The 21,818-nt window shown below is 41.4% G+C and overlaps 1 protein-coding gene across 4 annotated transcripts in view; it reads left to right on the top strand.

The window, feature by feature from the left end:
- CACHD1 (cache domain containing 1) overlaps positions 1–21,818 on the top strand; it is a 228,849-nt gene that overhangs the window by 22,516 nt on the left and 184,515 nt on the right. The window contains exon 2 of one of the 4 annotated variants that reach the window (XM_082356507.1): positions 12,883–12,969. The exons of the other annotated variants lie outside the window; for them this stretch is intronic. Within the exon in view, the coding sequence (XP_082212633.1) occupies positions 12,883–12,969 (87 nt within the window). The remainder of the gene's footprint in view (positions 1–12,882; positions 12,970–21,818) is intronic. 4 annotated transcript variants of the gene reach the window in all.

Raw genomic sequence — 21,818 nt, 5'->3', positions numbered from 1 at the left:
TGAGTAGGATAAATCATCTGCGTTAGTAAGGGCAGGGAAGAGGAAAGTGTTAGAATATGATTAGCTACTATTTATTGAACGTTTACTGTGCACTACGTACTGTGCCAAGCACAGGTTAAGTTTTGGCTGTTTTTATTTAACTCAGACATAGCCCAGTGGATCAAGGTTTGTTGCCAAAATGTCTGTTCTTAATAGCTTTAGCCAAAGTGAGTGGTTCTTCAGGTACAAATGGCTCTACTCAGCCTCTGCCCACTTCTATATATTTTTTTCCATTTAGCCCCTATCTATAGATCAAGAATAACTATTTGGGGACATTTTTATCTGTCACCAAGCTGTTTCAGCAAAAAGGAAGATGCTTTTCAAATTCCCAAAGGGCAGAACAGCCTTCTCTCTGGTACCGCAGGCCTGACTGGGCCTGGTTTCCTCTTGAAATGTCTCCCTGTGATGTTGTAACTTAAAAGATGGAGGGCCGTTTGATCCAAGCCCAGGATTTGTTGGCTACAGGGTTTTTGTTAATAGAAAACACTCACACACCTCTAGGGGGGAGAAATTAAAGCACATACTTCTTCCTCTTTGACCTTCGAACCCTTGCCATTTACATCAAACACTCGCAAGGAGGGAAGGCTAAATTAATAATCTGTGATAGCTCCCTCTCTAACAAGGCTCACTTTAAACTTGGCATTTTCTCCTCAAACTGATGAGTTTCCATCCTCTCAGAAGATGTATGTGCCCTTAAGACATCTGAGGGGCGGCAGTGCACTTTGTGGGAAGTACAGTGCTTTGCTAACACTGTGTTCTCCATTCGGCGAGTTTCAAAAATACTCTGTCTTTCAAGAACAGTTACCAAGTGGTTGCACAAAGACTGAGTGACTTGGCTTCTGAGACTCAATTTCTTTGTCTGTAAAATGGGGAGTACTAGCTACCTCAAAGGACTGTGGTGAACATCAAATAAAAGCATGTACATCGGAGTGTTTTTTATTGTGCTTTTCAGATTTAATCTCTTATACTCGGGGTGTCCACAAATGGTAATGGGAATATAGGTGCAGAGTAATATTTTCTCTTTTGTTTATTTAAAAAACTTTAAAAAAAATGAAGTATAATTGATTTACAGTGTTTTAGGTGTATAGCAAAGTGATTCAGTTATACACACACACACACACACATATATATTCTTTTTCAGATTCTTTTCCATTATAGGTTATTACGAGATATTGAATGTATTTCCCTGCGCTATACAGTAGGTCCTTGTTTATTTTATATATAGTAGTGTGTATCTGTTGATCCCATATTCCCAGTTTATCCCTCCCCCCAGTATTTTTTCTTTTAAAATGTAGGATCGAGAGCTCCTGCCCATTAATTTTCAGTAAACCTTCAACCCTTTGAGGTCCTTATGTAAAAGTAAAAGATGAAATCTAGAAAACTTTGCTTAGAGATCTTTAAAACAGTAAATAATCAAACTTATAGTCCATAGAGGCCAGTGTGATATGACTATAATGCTAATAATGCCTTAAATTTATTACCCTGCTTCAGGGCTTGGGCAGGGGTTGCTTTCAAGTGGTCCAGACTATAAACGTGCAGTCCATGAATGTCAAAATCCTCTATACAGAACCCAAAGCAGTGGGAAATGAGGTTCCTTTCTTCAAAGACTGCCCCCTCTTTTAAAAGAAATTATTAATAAAAATGAACGGTGAGACACTAGCTTTGTTGTATTGAAATCATATACTCTCTTTGATTTCCTTAAAAGATGTTTCCTTAGTGTTCTTGCTTGACTAAAAGTGGTTTGAAACTCCAGAACTCTCATATTTCTCCACGAGTTTAAAAAGAGTGGGACAGTTTTTTTAGAAGTTCAAGATAAAAAATGAAAAATTTTTTCATCTGGGTAGGATTTTTCACTTGGGAGAAAGAGGAGGGTTGAAGAAGATATTCTATAGCTGCAGTATAAACAGCCTGTATTGGGGGGATTTTTTTTTTTTTTCCCTTTTGGGCCGCGCTCTATGGCCTGTGGGATCTTAGTTCCCCGACCAGGGATCGAACCCGCGTCCCCTTAATTGGAAGCGTGGAGTCTTAACCACTGGACCGCCAGGGAAGTCCCTGAGGGGATGTTTTATCTTTAGTGAAAGCCACTGGAAATCTTTGTTGCTTGAGGAGTAAGGGCATTTTTATAACTTGAGAAACATGTAGGGAAGGATAACCTTTATTCTGATAGCATGGAGTTGGGTTCTCCATTATTTTCTTAGAACAGGCTTTAGACCAGCAACTCTGGCCTCCATGTCCCCTTTCCCAGCCTTTATCCATGGGTCCATACGAGGCCTCTAGACAACACCAAGTGGACCCTGGCTGCAGGTCCCCCCAGGCTCATCTCACAGGAAGGAGTTTTCCTGCTCATCGCAGGACGTAACTTTCCCCTGTCTGAAATCCTTCTCACACAGGAATAGTAGGCTTCCTTTTATGGAGTACTCACTGTTTCTTTAGGGTTAACAGGAGTGTAGAAGACAGCACTCTGCTGGGACTTTCAGGGTGTGCCGTGCAGTTTTCTGCTGGAACGAATACCATCCTCAGTGCATGTTTTGTTAGCCATGTGCAAGGCTGATGAGTCATGGAAGGCATGGGGTGAAGAGAACACTGGGTTTATCCTTGGGGACTCAGCTCTGGCATTGCCTTCTCTAGAAAGTGGTCTGTTTTCTTACAATTATATTTGGGTTGAGTACTGCCCCGATGTGACCCCTTCAAACTCTGTACTTGCCTTTGGGTGCTACATATGTGTAGGAGCTAAGTCTGTTCTCCCTGAATCCTCAATACCTTGCATAGTGCCCAGAATAAGAGTAGGCCTTCAGTAAAAGCTGAATGAATGGGGGCTGATAATTATGTGTCAATGTCAGTTCATTTTTGTAACAAATGCACCACTCTGGTGGGGAATGTTGATACTGGGGGAGGCTGTGCATGTGTGGGGCAGGGGGTATATGAGAAATCTCTGTACCTCCCACTCAATGTTGCTGTGAACCTTAAACTTAAAAAAAAAAAAAAGTCTATTAAGAAAATAAGAACACCTGTATCTGAGTGGTAAGAAAATGACCATGTTCATTTTTGTGACAGCTAACATATATTGAGTGCTACTGTGTGCCAGGCATTGGGCCAAGTGCTTTTTACATGTATTACTTCATTGAATTCTCACGTTAAATCTTGTGTTTTTCCAACTTTGCAAAATTTCTACAATAAATATATTACTTCTCAAAAAAAAAAAAAAAGCTGAATGAATGAATTTGGAAGTAAAGACCCAGGGCTCCACCTTTATCTCTCTGGGTCTGTTTCTTTATAACATGGGAGTAAATAATACTTCACAGAGCTGTTAGATCAAATGAGCTGTCTCTAAAATCCCTTTGTGAATTATTAAATAATTAACATATTATAGAAGTTCTTTCTTGTGGGAAAGATTTGTTTTATCTTTTTATATATCTAGATAAATAAAAGGACATTCCACTTATTACTACGGGTGGACTTGTTCTTTGTGTAACAATTTCATTCTCCTCCAAGAAGAAGTAATTATGAAGAAATAATGAGGTGAAAAACTTAATCATTCATTAAGCCAGTGATGGCCCATGAGTGGTTTAATAACTTAAATATATAGCTGGACACCTCACTTATAATGTTATATATTCTGTGAAAATGTATCACAAGTTTTATAGGAACATTACTTATTACATTTATACTTGCTACTTCCAAAGATTTGAGGAGCACTTTGAAGAGTACAGATTACTGGAATCGTTATACCTGTCTTCTGACTTATACATAGGGAGGAATACTTTGAACGTGTTACGGCCCACAGCTGGAAAATATGAGAATGCAAGTGTAAGAAAGGCATTGTGTGGATGCCAGCCAGCTCGACCCTGGAGCTGCAGCAGTCTTGTTGGGTGGTTTTGTCTATACCTTCTTTTCCCCTGGGAATTACCGAGGGGGAGGCCCCCTGCCACTAACTTTAAGTATTCCCTGCTCTCTGACACACACACCTTTTCTCCTCCCTGCAGTGGGTTTAAACACATTTTGTGGGTGCTAATTTCGTGAGCTTGTGGTCCTCATAATCTCCTTACAGAAGTGAATGCATAGTAAGAGGCCGTATTTAATAGACTTGGCTGCCTCTGTGAAAGAATGCTTTGTGGAAGAGAGCCTTTGTGTATTTCTCCATCTCTCAGTGGTTCCTGGGGCACTTCCCAAGTCTCCCTGACTCCCAGTGGTGGGGCTGGAAAGGACCTACTCCAGAATAATGGGAGAGAGGGTTGGAGTGGGGGGAGGGAGGAGGCTGAGTGATGGAATGCAGAGACCCTTGGTCTCGGCACTCCAGAGCTGAGCATCTTAACATTTTCTCTTCTTCTTACCCCCAGCTGGGGATTTTGCATTTTCAATGAGGGCCCCAGTATCCTGAGCTCTAGTGAAAGTGGATCACTTTAAGCCTGCTACAATGGTGGCTTCTTATCCTCTTAGTTAATGCTTTAGATAACTTTTCTTTTAGACCAGGTAGGGGTTTGTGAAGTGGCGCTGTAGTTCTGACTTTGCCTGGGAAGACACATGAAATTTTCTCAACTTTTCCAACTATCTTTCTTTCCCTGCTTTCTCTTCATTGAAGGGCATTTTTACATTCATGTTTGTGGACAAGTCAAGCTATATTAGTGACATATCATGAGCAGTTGTCACAGAGACGATTTACGTATAAAGGATAGCAGTTTCGAGTTCCCAAACAACAACATCCCAAAGCTTTTTTGGACAAAGGATTTACACTTTCTTTATTCTTTCCATTTATTTTGTAAGCTCAACTCTAGAATTCAACCAAGTGGAAGCTGCTTTTATTCACTCCTTGTTACCTACCAGTAAAACCACAGGGATTGTGCCTGGTATTTTTTTCCTTTCCTAGCAACTTAAGGAACTGTATCTCCTAAGGATGACATTTTATTGGTAAGTATGACTTACAATAGTGCACGTTTTAAGGGCACCTTTTATATGCCAGATATTATACTAAGAGTTCTATTATAGAACTCTATTATAGTTCTATTATAAAATAGAGTTCTGTTTTGAATGTAGACAGTTACTTCAGAAAGAGTAAACTGACTTGTCCAAGTTTTGAAAGTCACAAAGTGGAAGAGGTTAGATTCAAAACCATCTCAGCTTCTGCCTGAGACTTAAGTTAATCGCAATTAATTGATTCAGAATTTAATGAATGCCTTAATATTTGCTGTCTGCATAAATCTTGTTTCTATAGAATATGGGAGTGGGTTACTGGAGAAATTGGCATTACTGTAGCTCAGTCAACAGGAAATGTTGAACAGATCCAGCGGTTGAAGACATATTTGTTTAGTTCATTCCTCTGTCTCAAGTAGGCATGTATGGGAACCCCCCCCCCCCAACCGCCGGCTGCCACCCATTGCTGGAGAGAATAGAATATATATAGAAATAATTTGAAAACTGGAAATGGATGCAAATGTAAAGTGTTATTGTCATCATCATTAGGAAAAAGAGAAAAGGAAAGGGAACTTGAGAACACAATGCCAAATTCTAGTCTCAGACATAGTATACAGTGTCTATCCTGTATTCTGGAATTCCTTCCTAATGTGTTAGGAAAAGTTCTCTTGTGTAATCTTAAATTTATTTCTTCTTGGCCTTCTCTGTTGTCACTATACATAGTCTCTTCATATACTTGAAAGACTGTTAAGTTCTCTATTATCTTCCAAGTGATTACCATACAAAAGGGTGTGTCCTGTGCACTTGATCTCTAGGACCTGGACTGAGTTTGGTAGAAGGAATTTGTCCCTCAGTTGTTGACTGGGAGAGAGATGGAAAGATACCCTTGGACAGAAAGAGGCAATAGTTTCCATTTTATTTGACTCAGACATAAGACAATTAGCTTTTTTTTGGGGGGGGGACCCATTTTGAACCTAAGTTGCTGTAAGTTTGCAAAGGTCCCCTAACACCGATGTCCTCAGATTTCTTCATCTCGGCTTAGTTTTCTTTCCCTTCTTTTTCCATAAGCTTATTGTTGGGTCTCCATCATCTCCATTTCTTCCTAGGTTTTTCTTTCATGAGGAAATAGAACAAAAGTTGGAATACCTAAACAAATTTAAAAAGAAAAAAACATGCATAGACTTCTCTCCCTCTTTGTTGGCTGAGACCTTGGGAGCTGTATTTTAGTTTTACTATAAAGTATTTGAATAGCTTTGAGTGTACTGCCAAAGGCAAGAGGGCACTTAATACCTTTGCATTTTATAATGGTTTGTTTGCCAACCTGGCTGATGTCCCAGACAGTACATCCTAAAACTTGGGTGGTTGTGAAAGTGACTTAATGTTTGGTACTTGTTTGAACTACTTTAGACCTATCCTTTGAAATATGTGGGCTATTTCACTCCTGCTAATGGGCTCAAGATTCTATAAATGATGTCAGGATTTTGCAAAATTGCCTCACGTTTATACTTATTGAAAATATTTTGGCTGATATTTTAGCTTGTATTATTATCGTCATCATTATTACTTTTAGCCAGCCTAGAATCACTAAGAGGTGGTGTGCAAGGGAAATCTAGCAATCTTTGCGGTAGGAAACCATATTCTACATCTGGTGGGGCCTTGAGCTAATCACTTAACCTCTCTGTGGTATAGTTGCCTCCTGTAATCTACTAGATACTTTCCCAGGTCTAATTTTCTAGGATTATGTGCTAGCTCAAAATTTCCCAACCTTTTGTAGCCAAAAGCATCACATTTAGGTGCTTGTCATACTTGAAAATTACAGCTTGCAAAATTCCCTGACTTTGGGTGAAAATGGAGTGGACCATAGTATAAATCCTTGTTCCTACTTTAACAAGGATCTTAATCGTGGAGGTGGTGTAGTGGGAATTGAGAATGAGTCTATTAGAGAGATGAAGTGAGTCAGTCTCTTCCAGCTGAGCCAAACTGGGAAAGCTTTATGTATGGGTACGTTTTCGGGTCAAAGAAATCATATGACATGGACTACCTTTCTATGGGATAGTTGTGCATGGAAGCCCAATTTCCTCAAAACCTAGATTTTCCTTAGAAGTTGCCTCAAAAGGGGGGAAAAAAAAAAAGCTTTGCCTAAGTGGTTTCCTGTCTTTAAGGTTTCCATGGAGCGAGCATTTTCAAGATTAAAGGACTCTAGCTGTCATTTTTAACCTGAGGGGTCTTAAGATTTATGTTTCAAAGCAGGGTGGAAATTTACTTTTAGTTGTGTTCCCTGCCCCCCCAAATCATGTGTGTGTTTAGGCAGACTTACTTTTTCTTCCAAAATGCTGAGTCTAGGAGTAATCAGCCCATGGCTACTGATTAGTTATTAGCTTTGCAGTAAAGAGAGAAAGAAAGAATCTGATTTTACAGTGCCTCTATCCTCACAAAGATAGCTGAGCTTTTTTCTTTCTGTTGGCTATAATGCTGCAGGGCCTTGGCCAGCAGCAGTCCTTTGATAGTCCCTTCATGTGGCCAACATTTTCTTAGCCCCTACTATGTGCTCCCATAGTGCCTTGGGAGGCCCTGGGGTAGACATAGAAAAGGACACAGGCCCTGCATCTGCTTACTGTGCTAGTGGGCTGGGCAAAATCTAAGAGTTCTTCCTAGTTGTGAGTTTTCACTTCCATAACTCTAGCCAGCAGTGGTTGGCAAGGACAATAGGGAAGGGCAGGGAAGGAAACCTTTGGCCAGGAAAAACAAGGAGGCTTCAGAATCTGGTGAAATTAATGTGACGGTTATGAGAACTGAGGCTATTTGGAATCATATAGTTTGGGGAAAAAAATACCTGGAAAAGAACCTGGAGTCAGCAGACATTAAACCCTGACTTATTCTCCTGATTATCTGAATAGCATTCTAGTAAATGGGTCAGCCCTTGGGGAGAAAATAATCAAAATAACAATAGGATGTACAGGGACAGCAAAAAGGGGTAGGAGGAATTTCCGGGGCCCAAGGGTGAGCACAGACTAGATTTCAAACCCTTTGACAGACCTTCAGGCATTCTAATTTTCTGTAGAAAACCTTCCTCGATTCTTCTAACCCTGGGGAGATATACCCCTAAACAGACATGCTCAAAGAGCTACCTGATAGACAATTAGACCAGCAGTTAGGTATAGTATGGAGAGGGCTACCAGAGAAAGCAGAAGGGTCTCCCAATAGCATCTAGACATTGACTAGCGCAAGCTTTCAACTGACGTAAGTACAGGACCACATACGGTGCCTGGCAAAACACTGTGGTTCATACACGGGAGCTATTCGTTTCTCCTCTTTATTTTCTCACCCTTTGAAATGGGAACACTTTGTTTCATAAGACATTCAGTTTAAATATGTATTTGATTATATTATATTACAGTAATACTCTATATTTCTTTTCATTGTCTTCCTGAGATTTCAGAAGTTACCAAATCTTTATTTTTGTGTGGAAAGGTGCCTTCAAAGTTAATTTCCTCCTTTTAAAGAAGGGGAATCTGAAGCTTGGAGAAATGTGGCTTCTTGCCCACATTTGCTCAGATCACGGGCTCTAGATTAAAAGCCCTTTCTCCTGACTTTTGATCCAGTGGCACTTTAACCACAATATACCACTTCTTAGTATGTGAAATGTGAAGCAAGATGGATTTCCAGGCCTCGCCTTCTTTGTTCTCAAGTTTTGCCTGCAGAGTTAATTACTTGATTTCAAATATTTTCTTGGCCCTCTGATCCCTTATCTCAACTGTGAGGACTGGGAGCTACAGCTCAATTGTCTAGTGTGTCATATATTCTTGAATAAGGTGTTGACTACCGCGCTAGGCTGACTTAAGAAAGAACAATAATGGTTTATGTGAATGTGCATTGAATATTCCACTCTCTTTGCAATTTATAGAATGGAGGAGTACCTTAAAAAGCATGAATTATTTCAGTCTCATTTTACCCAGCCTTCATAGGCTTATTAAATAGGACTCACTCCCCAATCCCTTTGAGGTACACATTCCTGGAAGTAGTACTGACCATCTCAGGACTGGACAGCATCCTAATCCGCTGACCCCAGCATCCGGTATTGGCCACCTCCAGGTGTCTTAAATGTCTCTTGAAGTCATTACAAGCCTCCAGACAGGGATTTTACCAGCTGCCTTTCGTACAACTGCTGGTCAGTTTTCCCAAACTGGGTGATGTTGATGATGTCAAAAGACTTAACCAGTCCTTTGTTTTGGGCTGATTCTGATCAATTTTCTTGACCATTGCCTTAAAGGCATCTAAGCCTCCATAAAATTGCATTTTAACAACCTGAATGACACTCTTCCTTAGTCAGTTGCCATCTTGTGAAAACAATTGGTGTGAACACAATATAAATGACAGGAACTCAATGGCAGAAGAGAAGCCACAGAGCAATATGCCCTGCACGGTGCTGCACAAGCAAACAACTCTAGAGAGCCCGGTAGCGCTCCACATGAGAGCTTAGAGTGAGGCTCTTGGTCAGGAGAGGGTAACACTTGGAGGTTTTATTCTGGGCTCCACAGAGTTTAGGGAGCCAATGAACTTGATGAGAAAAAAATTATAACGCAAATCTCTAATGGAAATTTAGCATTTCTCTTCATTGCGATGTAAACAAGTCCTAATAGTATTTAGCAGTACCTGGGGCTTTGTCATGAAAACAAATCAAAGATATTCCATAACTTGTTGTAAATACAGATAACTTGAAATAACATGATCTTCACTACTTTGAAATTACAGTAGTTGGTAGATTACAGCTGCTAGATCTTGTTGATGAATGTGTTATTTATAGACGCATACGTTGCTGTATCATCAGTTAAAAACCATTTTAGAGTTGGTGTTCTTGACAATCTTGTGTTTTTATTTTATGCATTTCAACACATGATTCTGAGAAGAGGTTCACAGTTCACTGCACTGTCCCAGGGCTCCGTGACACATAAAAAAGCTAAGCCTATTCTAGGCCAGGGATTCTTAGGTAGTGAACAAATCCCTTCATCTCAGTGATACATATTTCTTGTTTAGTTAATGTCTTCTGGGAGTTGATGTGGCTTTCCTCTATCTTGAGACCTTAGCATCTCAAACTTGTGACTTCCAGGCTTTTGTTGGGTGATGACACAGGTCACTTTTTAAAATACATACCAGTCATATTTTGGGGGGCATTAATTCTCAAATAGGATATGAAAGAATTCAGTAATGATCATGTTCCTCAAGGAGGGGTGCCAATGCAGTGAAGGTCATGGTCAGGAATCCCGAGTAGTTCTCTCCACTCCTTTTCTCTTTGATGGCAGTTGCATAACCGTTCACATTTGAGTTCCTTGTAAGAAAGGCAGCTGTTAAAATGTGTAAGCTTCCAGCACCTTAGAACCCCCCCAAGATACTCTTCTTCATATTGACATACTTGTAATACTGGTAGTAACAGCTTTGAAATGCTCCAACAATGCCTTTAAGGGGTGGAATCCCACATCAGTATCTAGCCTGGCAGCTCCCCTGTTTTGACTTGAGTTTCAAAATCCATTGAGTTTCTTCTCTTTCACTGGTATGAATGATGCCATCTTGAAATCCAGGTGTACACCTGCTCTCACAAGTCACTTCTGGTCAAAGCCCATTGGCCACAGTTGGTCACATGACCCCACCTAACTGCAAAGGAGCTGTGTATGTGGGAGAGCACTTGGGCTGTCCAGTAAGCAGCATACATCTGTTTCTCAGTGGTACACTTTTCATTGACCAAAAGGGTTCAATCAACCTTGTATCTTCAACATTGAAGCTACCTAATAAACATCTACATTCTAAATAGTATCCTTGATTGGACATGTGAACAAACTAAACAAAACCCAGAATTGAAATTTCATAAAACCTAATATAGAAGTTCATATATTAATTACAAAGAATTAACCTATTCCTATGTAAATAGTGAGAGTTAGACTTCTATAATTGAGCTACTGCTTACAAATTAAGATTATCTCTTTCCTCCCCCTCCATTATGATAAATAATGTAGAAAGTGCAATGAGCCCACTACCATTGCATTTTCTAGGGGAAAGAAATTAAAAGAAAAATAGTAAGTTAAGACCAGAATATAAAAATGGTCTGTCTTGATACACTGACTGTACTTCTTGCATTTCTTAGAAGAAGAGGTTGTAACCTCTTCTACCAGCTCCATCTTTATTTTATGTACTGTTTCTCTTGGGATAAAACCAACTTCACTCATCATGACCAGAGGCCTTTAAGTCTGGTTGGTAGCTGTATTCTTGGATTTATTTTAGTCTAGGCTCACTACCTCTTTGAACTGATTTATGCCTTTTTGTGTTGATGCCTTTAGCAGTTAACTTTATATTTTGACTAGTTTTTCTATAAGAAAATACTATCGGAATGGCTTCTAGAAGTGACTTCTAATTCTGGCAAAAATTACCTCTGGTGAAATTATTTCTATTTGTGGTGTTTTGGGCACATAAAGACGAAAGCATGATAAGTATAATATAAATAAAGACTTTAAAAGATTGCCTGTTAGTACTATTCTCTTAAATCAGGGACTTTCTCCTCGAACGCTGTAGAAAGATGAATATTCTACTTTCCTCAAAGGCTGATGAAAAAGAAATAGCAATGATTTACAGTTAGAAATTATCAGCTTCATCTTATTTTTAATAAAACGGAGCCAGTCTCTTAGGGGCATAAATGTAGATTTTGAAAGAGGAACTGGGTAGCATGTATGAAGCAACTAGGAGAGAAGTTGTGGACAAGCTTGGCCTAGATGGCTCTTTGCTGGTACTGATTAAATAAACTCAGTGACTTAATGACAAAGCAAAGGTCTAGAACTCAGGCTGAAAGATGTCCTTTTTTCTTCTCTATAGAAATTGTCCAAATAGCAAGTTGGATGTAAGTAACATAAGGCTTAGCTTACTTTAATAATATTTAAAGTTAGTTTGTTCTTGGATGTTTCCCCAGTTGTTTTCCTTTTTTCAATCTAAGAAAAAGCAGCAGCACAAATACGACTTCCTCATTTGGAATAGAGAAGATGTATAACAACCTCAACAGGACAGAGAGTATTGCAAGTGGGCTCCTTTCCCACAGTGGAGCTGTGAACTTATCCTGTAATGTACACTTCATAGCTGTCTTACTTGAGCAAATCCTCCTGAGTCCTAAAATTGATTTGTTGTATTGCTTCCACGTTTTTTGCCAACAGTTATTTAGACAAAGCTGAAACACATTAAACACCGGTTGAGTTCCCCATTGTGCTGTCTGGCACTCTGTTTCCATCCACAGTGTTCACTGGTGTACATTAGATCACTAAGGGGCTCATTATTACTGAATTCCAGCCAGGACTTCATTTCCTAAACACATGTGCTTGCCTGGTATTGCTTGTAGGCCTTAAGCTCTACTTTTCCCTCGTGTGTGTGAGCACGCGCACATGTTTTTTTGCAGAGAATAGATAAAGCAAGAAATCTTTTTAGATTATATTACAATTTTTGTTTCTGTTACACATTCCCTTATGTTGAGGGGATTTTAGACTGAAGAGGAGAATGCCAGCTCTGTCTAGTGAATGTCAAAATTGGGGCAAAGCAGAATAAGTGAGGAGAGGTGAAGGTTTGTTGGAAGTGGAAGAGAATGAACAAAGTTCACTACAGTTAAAACCACTTAACCTATAGTTACTTTTCCCAGACCCAAGTGAGAGCCTTAAAACTGGCCACTGAATTATGGAAACTGAACTGAAAAAGGCTTTGGTTCATTGCGTTCTGTCAAAGTACTTTTCCTTTCCCATTTTGGGTGCACTGATCCCCCCATATTTCTTGGTGTTGGTGGGAAGACTTGGTCAAAAATGGTAATTACTTTTTTATTTAGTTGCATGCTCTTCAAAAGGCAACAGCAAGTATTCATTAATTTCCATCTGATAGAGCTGAACTTTTTTTGTGGCTAAACAATTGAAACAGGAAATGACCCGAGATACAGTTTCCATGACACCCTGTCACTTGGATCCAGTTTTCCAGAAGATGAAAGACCAAAGCCGGCTTTTGATAGTGAGTAACTAATTGGACTGGCTGATAGTGGGAGTTTTTTAATGTGAAAAATAAAGGAGAAAAAACTGGAACAGCTGTGTTTTGGTACAGTTGTCTAATCCCCAGATAAAACACTCCAAGGACATTGAAATTGAATAGTGCCTTTAGTTAAGGGGAAAAATCTAAAATCTGTCAAAGCACTGGTTTACTTTAGAGGAAATACAGAATATATTTGTGTGGAAAAGCATAAAATAACAAAAGAAGAGAAATTTTACAGAGCCAAGATACTAAGTGGTACCTTTTAGAAATCATCTTTGTTGATGCAGAGTATGATTTCACATTTTTAAGATGTCTTCATGTACTCTTGCAGGTGAAAAAAGAGGTTACCTGCTGGATTAACTTTTTCAGTTCACTTTTTTTTTTTTAATTTTAATCTATTTGGAAATTTTTTTTAAATTTTTTTATTTATTTATTTATGGCTGTGTTGGGTCCTCGTTTCTGTGCGAGGGCTTTCTCTAGTTGCGGCAAGTGGGGGCCACTCTTCATCGCGGTGCGCGGGCCTCTCTCTATCGCGGCCTCTCATGTTGCGGAGCACAGGCTCCAGATGCGCAGGCTCAGTAGTTGTGGCCCACGGGCCCAGCCGCTCCGCGGCATGTGGGATCCTCCCAGACCAGGGCTCGAACCCGTGTCCCCTGCATTGGCAGGCAGATTCTCAACCACTGCGCCACCAGGGAAGCCCTCAGTTCACATTTTTAAACATACTTTCGAGTAGAGTAGTAGTTAGAGCTGATGAATTTTGTTGGGAGGACCAAAAATATCTGTAACTTATGTTAAACAAGTTGAGATATTGAGTTAGAAATGTTATTGGCCAGTCCCCCCTATACACATAAAATTAGGTTTCAATGGTATTTTGCAGCTGAAGAGCTTCTCTGGAGAATCCAATGTGAATAATCCAGGGGTTTGTTGGACTAATAGGTAAAATTTCCTGTATACTATTGGGAAGATCATTGGTTGGGAGATTTAGGTACTAACTTCTGGCCTTGCCAGCCATCCCGCCAGTGACCTGAACCTCTCTTGGACTCTTTCCCTTTCTCCTGTAAATGAAGAGTTTGGAGGTAGTCCTTATAGCTCTGTCATTCTGTGTAGGCCAAGTTTAGACTACTCCCCAAACAGAGGTAACAGTGTTGAGCATAACAGAAATGCATATGAAAAGGTTAAAATGAAAAGATGGAGAACTATTTTACCTAAGAGGCTCTGCATCTTATCACAGGAAACATGGTATCCATGAGAACTGCTTTCTTATATTTGAATCTTGAGGAATGTGGTCTTTGAGTTAATGAAGTTTCTAGTAATCCTACCTCTGTCAGTGTTTTACAGCCTTTGGATTTACTTGTTGGGCTTAATCCTTTCATTCTGTGTATAGGTGCCTCTCCTTGGTTTCATTTTTCTTTCCCTAAGCAGGAGGGTAAAAACAGATGTTAACACTGAAACACTACTATATTTAAGGAGGCAGGGTGTGGTAGTAGGAACCTCTACCCACCACCACCCCCCATTTATAACCCCTAGCCCAGTGCCTGTCCCACAGAAGACACCCATTAGACGTTTGGATGGATTGTGAAGACAAAGTGAGATGAGGTGCACCAGGAGCACACAGTAGCTGTTTAGTAAATGGAAGTAGCTCTTATTTATGGTTTCATTTCCATGACTTGATATTGAAAGGCCGTTGGTCCCAGAAAGCAACTCTTGACACCAAGACTGCTAACTTTTTTTCTGAAAGAAATGTTCATCCAGAAGAGCGTTTCTATTCTGATTGTAGGTCAGATTTCTTCTAGACCTGCGTCTTAACTTGTTGTGAACCCAGAGCTCACTTTTTATGACACCACTCAATTTTAAGCTCTGGGTGCCCATGCGAGAATAGCCCTTTGTCTTCTCCGGGTCATCTTCCCTAGAGCAGGGGGAAGGGACAAATTACTGGACAGTCAAGAGCCACTGGTGAGGCCGAGGTCAGGTACTCGAGGGGGGGTGGGTACTGCCCCCAGCAGTACAGCCAGGACGGCGTGACACCCTTTCCCAGACCGCACGGAAAACGTTCTTCCCGAAAGCAGGAGGCTGCTGCCTCCTTTTCTCGTGGGCTGCTGGTAAAATCCAACTCGAGAAATAAAAGCTGTCCGTACTGTTGCTCTTCTCGCAACCGTGACGTCGGCAGGGTCTGGAGGGCAGGGTTCGGGAGAGTGCCCCTTCAGCTGCCTTGGTGGCTGCCCCAGAAACGCGGCTGTCCTGGGCCGCTGTGAGCCAGGCGAGGCTCTCCGTCGGCTTGGAAGCCTTACCAGGTGCACAAAATCACTGCCTGCGAGACCGACCGCCCCCCTCTCCTCCTCCTCCTCCCCTTCCCCCGCCGCCCCGTGGCCCTTGCCTTGCCCCCGGCTGCCCAGCCCCCAGGCCGCGCCCCCCTGACCGCGCCCCGCCCCCGTCGCTCGCCACCCTGGCCTCGCCCAGCCCCTGTCCCCGCTTTTACTCCGGCCCCGCCTCTCCCCCGGCCGCGCTCGCAGGTCTCGGTGGCCCCAGTACCCCGGCCTTCAGCCCCCTCCTCCCCTTCCCCCTGCCGCGGCTTCCCGGTGGGCCGCCCAGGAGCCCAGTCCAATGTTCCAGCTCTTTGTTCCCTCCCTTGGGCATTGTGTAGCAGCTCCACTCGGCCGTCCAGCTCCTTTCTCCCCTCGAACGCTCTGCCCTTTGTGGTCCACGCGGAGCCCTCGCTGACCCCCCTCCTGCTCCTGGGGATCCAGGAACGGTGCCCAGCCCACGCCGGGGCTGCTTCTCAGGGTGGCGGCGACCTGGGCCGTCACCTCCTCTTCTGCCGCCAGCAATCTCCGCCACTCCTACCCGCTTTGGGCTGCGTTTTACTTTTTAAACCAAGGTTACTGAGGAAGTACCGAAAAAAACAGGCGCTTTTTTAAGTGGGAGAGGATTTTCCACGCAAAACACGACGGTGAATTGCACTGCCGGATAATTGCGGCCCTTCACTGGTGTGTCATTATTTTATTCGCGCCTATTTAAGTGCCAGGTGGCAGTGATTCTCTGGCTGAGAAACAGGCCAAGAAGGAACCAACGATCTGCTTCACCTGTCTGAACTGAACTGCCGCCCTACACATTCATTTAGCATTTAATGAGTGCTTAACGCTGTGCTTGGTGCTGTGCTGGGCTCTACGAATAAAAAAAGAAAAAAATTACAGAGGCCAAAGTTTCTCATGGATGCAGACGGGTGATGTACATGTCATTTATTGAGCACGTACCAAATACTCTCACCTGCATATCTTATGGAATCCTCACCACGGTTGCTACTAGGTAGATATTCCAATGGACCCTCTAATGACGGTTAATGACGGTTAATGAGTGGAAGAGCCAGCATTTAAACCCAGGTACTCTTAACCACTACACCAAACAAGACTCATACAGTGGGGCAATGTACTGAGCGCTTCTGATGTATCAGGCAGCGTTCTAAACAGTTTATGTATATTAATTTGTGTAATCTTCCCAACCACCAATGAGGTGTAAGTGCTATTATTATTTTAATACAGAAAAGGACATGGTGGGGCAAAGATGAAATAACTTTACTCGGGGCCACTTGCTAATGACAGCAGAGCTAGAAGTCAAAGCCAGGCAGGGTATAAATGGGTATAGTGGGAGGAAATGGTATTTTCTACTGGGAGGAGGGTGATGTGTGAAGAGAGATTCAGAAGGAAGGTGACCCTTATGCTGTGAGAGTCTGGTGCATCTTGCGTATCATGGTTGTGTTCCTGCCAGTACACACTGCACCTGTTTATAGAAGCTCAGCAGGTACCCAGAAAATGTTTTAAAAGTGGAGATAGAACTTCAGTTTACCTGATTAAATACTTCAGATTGCCTGTTCTTTGTGGGAGTAGCTTCCTTTATTAGAACATGTATTTTTTTGTTTCTGGTTCTTTTTTTTTTTTTTGTCTCTCTGTGTGGCTTGCGAGATCTTAGTCCCGGACCAGGGATGAAAGCCGGGAATCCTAACCACTGGACCGCCAGGGGATTCCCTAGAGCATGTTTTTTGTTGGAGCAATTAGGAAAGTTACAGTTCAAAAGTGGTTGAGAACCATTGATAGGAGCTAAATTTGCTTTTCAGTTCTTTTGGGGACCGTTTGTTAGGCACGGATTTCAACTTATTCATCTATAAAATGGGATTAATAATAACTACCGTCTCGTCTTGTGAGCTCTCAGTATTACTTTAAGATCCTAGGCAGAAAGGTATTGGAAGCTCATTACTTGTAAATTAGTATATATTTCATGCATCCTGCTTTGGAGGTTGCTCCTGATCTGCTAGGAGCAAACAGGAACAGACTTTGGGGGTCAAACCTTCCCTAAATTTCTGCAGCCAGAAACAGTTCCTTTCACTCTACTCTTCGTGCCTCTATTATAGCACTTACCGTGCACTTCTGCCCACCCCACTAGACTAGGTGCTCCTTGAGCCAGGCACTGCCCTGTTCATCTTTGCTTCTGAGTTTGAAACTACATGCAGCACAGGCTGATTGCGTCGAACTAATGGGCCGCCTGGTTAATAATGTTTCGATGAAAAGTGATGTTTTTAGGTTTTTTGCTATTCCTTTACTCTGGGGTAGAAAAGAAGCATCTTGCATCGACATGGGGAGAGCATTGGCTCAAAGGCCTCTGGGGAAGAGGTGGGGCAAGAGAATGGGGGAACTGGAGTAGGGACCTGCTGACAGCCCAGGAGATAAAGAATGTGGAAACTCAGGTTGAATTAGGAAGATGAGCCAGAAATAGACAAGAATGAGCTTTCAAGGAGCTGGGAGTGAGAATGGAACTTGAGCTCCATTAGGAAATAGCAGAGAGAAAAATAACTTCTTTTTGATATGTCGAAAATGTGATATTAAAAGGAAAGAGCATATCTTTAGAAGTCAGAAAACTTGAGTTCGTGCCCTAGTATGTGCCTGGCCGAGTCATTTAAAGTTGGGGCCTCCATTTCTTTACAGTGGAAAAAATCTTCTTTCCAACACATTTTTGTAGGAATTATATAAGAATGCACGTAGAAGCATTCTTGTAGTAAGTGTAAAGCACAACACAAACACTGGTGTGGAGGTGGGTGAGAGAGCTTCCTGCAGAAGAAAGAGAGCAGCATTTAGACGCAGAGGACTTGAGAGCACGTGGTCTTTTTTGTGACCTCAGGTTAGCAAGTTAGTCTCTCTAAGCCTCAGTTTCCTCATGTGTAAAATGAGGATAATGCCGACCTGACAGGCAAAGAACATACTCGCGCTGGGACTTTTCTAGAGAACGTGTTTCAGGGATTGGCATTAAGTGTTGGCTACTCTTTCACTTAGCTGTGTTCCTACCAACTTCACCATTGTTGCTTCTCTCACTGATCAAATAGTGGGCTAGGTAAGACAGAGGTGTGACTCACAGGGAGAATCATACTCAGTGTTCTGACCTGACACTCCCAGGTCTAACACTGATTTACCTCCACCAGACTTAAAAACAAACAAAAACCTCTGAAGCCCAAGACAAACTTCTCCAACCTGGATTAGTTACCTCCCTGGTTCTTTTTATCCTTGAAAAAGGCACTAAGCTCCCAGCCACTTGCCTTTCCTTTGGTGTCTCCCGCCATCTCCCCTCTTAAGGTTCTTCTCCCTCCATGATTGGCTGCTGTGTCTCCCATCTTTGCTGCCCAGAAGACAAGAACAAAGGGGAAAGATCTTTTCTTTTTCTTTTTCCTTTTAAGGCTGTTATTGCTAATTATAAGAGAGAAAGCAATAGAGCATCACAGAAAGACTACCCTGAGACTTTTACAGGACTCAAAATTTAATGAAGTTCATGCTCTCTTTCTCTGTTACCTCATTCCTAACTTATGTGTGTGGATGGAAAATGCTTTCTGCTTTTATTCCTGAGGGTTGGGGCTCATCACCTCTTTGAACTGTCATTAGCAAAGGCCTTATACCTTCCTCCATTGTGGGGCCTTTCATGCTTGTGGTACCCGCCCCTTGTTGCAAGTGTGGAGTTTTCATTTTTTAGAGCTCTTCAGACTGGGTAATAACAAGTTCACGTGGCCTCAGCTCTGTCCAGGAGAGACTAATTGCAAAGCAAATCCCAGGCTGTAATAAGGAATTGTTGAAAGAATACCCTTTTTAATCCTTTCTTTGGCATCAGCCACTTACTATTAAAAGGTAGGTTTGAATCAACTAAAGACAAATAGCTTTAGTTCATTTATCTTTCTTGGCTTAAAAAAATGGGTAGGAAGGAAAAGGGTCTTAGGGTAAAACACTGAAGTTATTCAGTTATTTTATAAAGCTTTATTTTTCTTTGACCATGAAATTAGCCATAGGGTGCTTTTTAAAGTAGTGAAGTTTTGTTAAATCTCCAAGGATACAAGAAAAACAATACAATATTATATGTAAATGTGAAGATAAATCTATCAGGTAGATTTTGTGAAAACATCTTTTTTGAAAAATCTAATATATAAATCTATTTTAATATTAGTGACATTTGCATCCTTTCTCAGTTTAATTAGTACTAGGAAAGATTCAGACATAGTAGAGGCAAGGATTCTCAAACAAAGACTCTTGGATGTATTTTGTGTTGCACAACTACTGTCAAGATGTTTGACTTGAGGATTACGAAGAAATGATAGGCTTCAGAAAAATATAATTTTTTTTAAAGTTTGCTGAAAAACAATCTGGATAATACATGCTCTACATACACATACAAAGTCATGTTTATGACAGAATAGTGAAGAGGGATTAGAACGTTCATTTAAAAAAACCTATATTTAGGGCAAGTTAGGGTGCTTGTTAAAGCTGTTTCTTAAACAAATTTTTACTGGGAGTCAAGAACCAGGAGTCTTGGATGGATTCTCATGCTGGCACTTGACCAGCTGCTTGAACTTGAGCAAATCAATACCTTCTCTTATCTAAAAAGGAATGGGGAGGTATAGTAGAATCTCTCCCATGGGGTTGTGATGAAGATTCAGTGAATCTTTGAACATTTGTTGCTGTTTTGGCTACCCTGCATCTTAGACACCGTTTTTGAGGATGGACAGATGCTCCTTTCTCCCTGCTCCATAAACGGCTAGGGTGATCAGACAGTTAATGTTTTAAGATGATGGACAAGAGATTCCAGGGACAGGACAGCCAGGTGTTCATGGTGGCCTTCTAGGGAAGCTGTTTTAGTGATTTGATCTCCTTGGGGATGTTCTCAACTATCTAACCGTGCTGAGTTCCTGCCTCTTGTTGTGTTTCTTATGTCTTTCTGACATATTCCTTTTCCCCAGTTAAGGTAATTTCTATCTTGATTTTTTTTTCCCCTGGTGGTGGTCATCATCCAACATTGTACAGTTTTCAAACTATAAAAACCAGAAATTGGCAGAGAGATTGGCCCACTGGGTTTAAGATTCAGATAAATTCAGATAATGTCAAGTGCCCTTGTAAGTCTCTCTGCAAGACTGTTGTATAATTTAAATGAGATATTGCATATTGGAGTGCTGTGGGACCCTGTAAGTTCGCATTTGTAACTTGTTATTCCTGGAGGTTCTGATGAGGGAGAAATCTGTGGGATGAATATGGCTGTGGGTATTATTTGGGATTTAGAATGTCAAAGAACGGATACAGGATTTGGAAATGGTTCTGGTCCTTGCATTGGGAGTCCAAGTTGAGCCAGAGTATGCAGGACATTTTTCTTCTGCTTATAACTATGTGGTAGGTAAAATGCACAAATATCTTGTGACTGTTCTTATTTTTAGTGTACCTGAGATCTCTACAGGGACTCCAGGACACTAGAGCAGATAGTGAGGGTGTGATACTGCAGTAGGGAGAGTTGAGAGAACATTGCAAATGAAAAAGATTAATGTTTACTGAGCTCCTATAGATCAGGCACTATATATGTTAATCTGGTTTTTTTTTTCTCATTTGATGTTGCTTTATTTTATAGATGAGGAAATCCTCATTGAGAGAAAGTCTTAGTAACTTGCCCAGTATCAATTAGCGATTTGGGGGGAGATTGAGCATTTTTCAGGGCTTTTATATTTCAGAGTCCAGGCTTTTTCCATGCCCTTCAGGCTAGGATAAATGGAAAATTAAAGAAGGAAGTGGAATAAATAAAGACTTGAGAAGAGAATAGAGGTTACCTAGGAAAATAAACAACCATTAGGTTCCAGAGATAGATTATTGAGAAATAAAAAGGGATAAGGGAATCATAAAATCGTGAGAATGGACTGGTCTCTTTATTTAAAGGAATAAAGCTCATCGCCCTCTCTAGCTGATAACTCCTGCCTTGAAGTGGTCACCCAGCCCCTTCCTGCGATAGTGGTGGGGAGCATCTTACTGAATCCCAGGACTTCTTTTGGCTCCAAGTTTACCTGTCTACCAGTAACCTCTTAGCAATTTCAAACAGTAATAAGCACTTTGAACTGATAAAGCTATGCAGCAGTGTGGTTATGAACCAGATGTCTAGAATTAAATTGCTTTGGTTTGAATCCTGGCTCCTCTGCTTACTAACTGAGGCCCTGGAAAAGTCACATACTCTCTCTAAGGCCTCATCCATACATGGGGGCTACCTCATACTGTTGTGAGGATCAAATGAGATAAAGCATCTGGCACATAGTGAGGCTTTTGGTGAGGGTTTATAAGGAACGGATTGTTATTACTTTCCATAACTCTCTGAGGTAGAAATTATTATTCCCATTTCTCAGATCTCAGAAACTGATGGAACTTCCTGAGAGTCACAGAAAAAGCAAGTGGAAAAAGCAAGTGCCCTGAGGTTCAAGGGCAAATGACTCAACTTTTGCTCTTTTCTTCTTAACACTTCCTACCACTCCCCAACTCTGAACAGAGAGAGGGAACCAC

Source organism: Balaenoptera borealis (assembly GCF_965194805.1).
Source record: "Balaenoptera borealis genome assembly, chromosome: 1".
NCBI lineage: Eukaryota > Metazoa > Chordata > Mammalia > Artiodactyla > Balaenopteridae > Balaenoptera > Balaenoptera borealis.
This window is presented reverse-complemented; position numbering and strand designations above follow the sequence as displayed.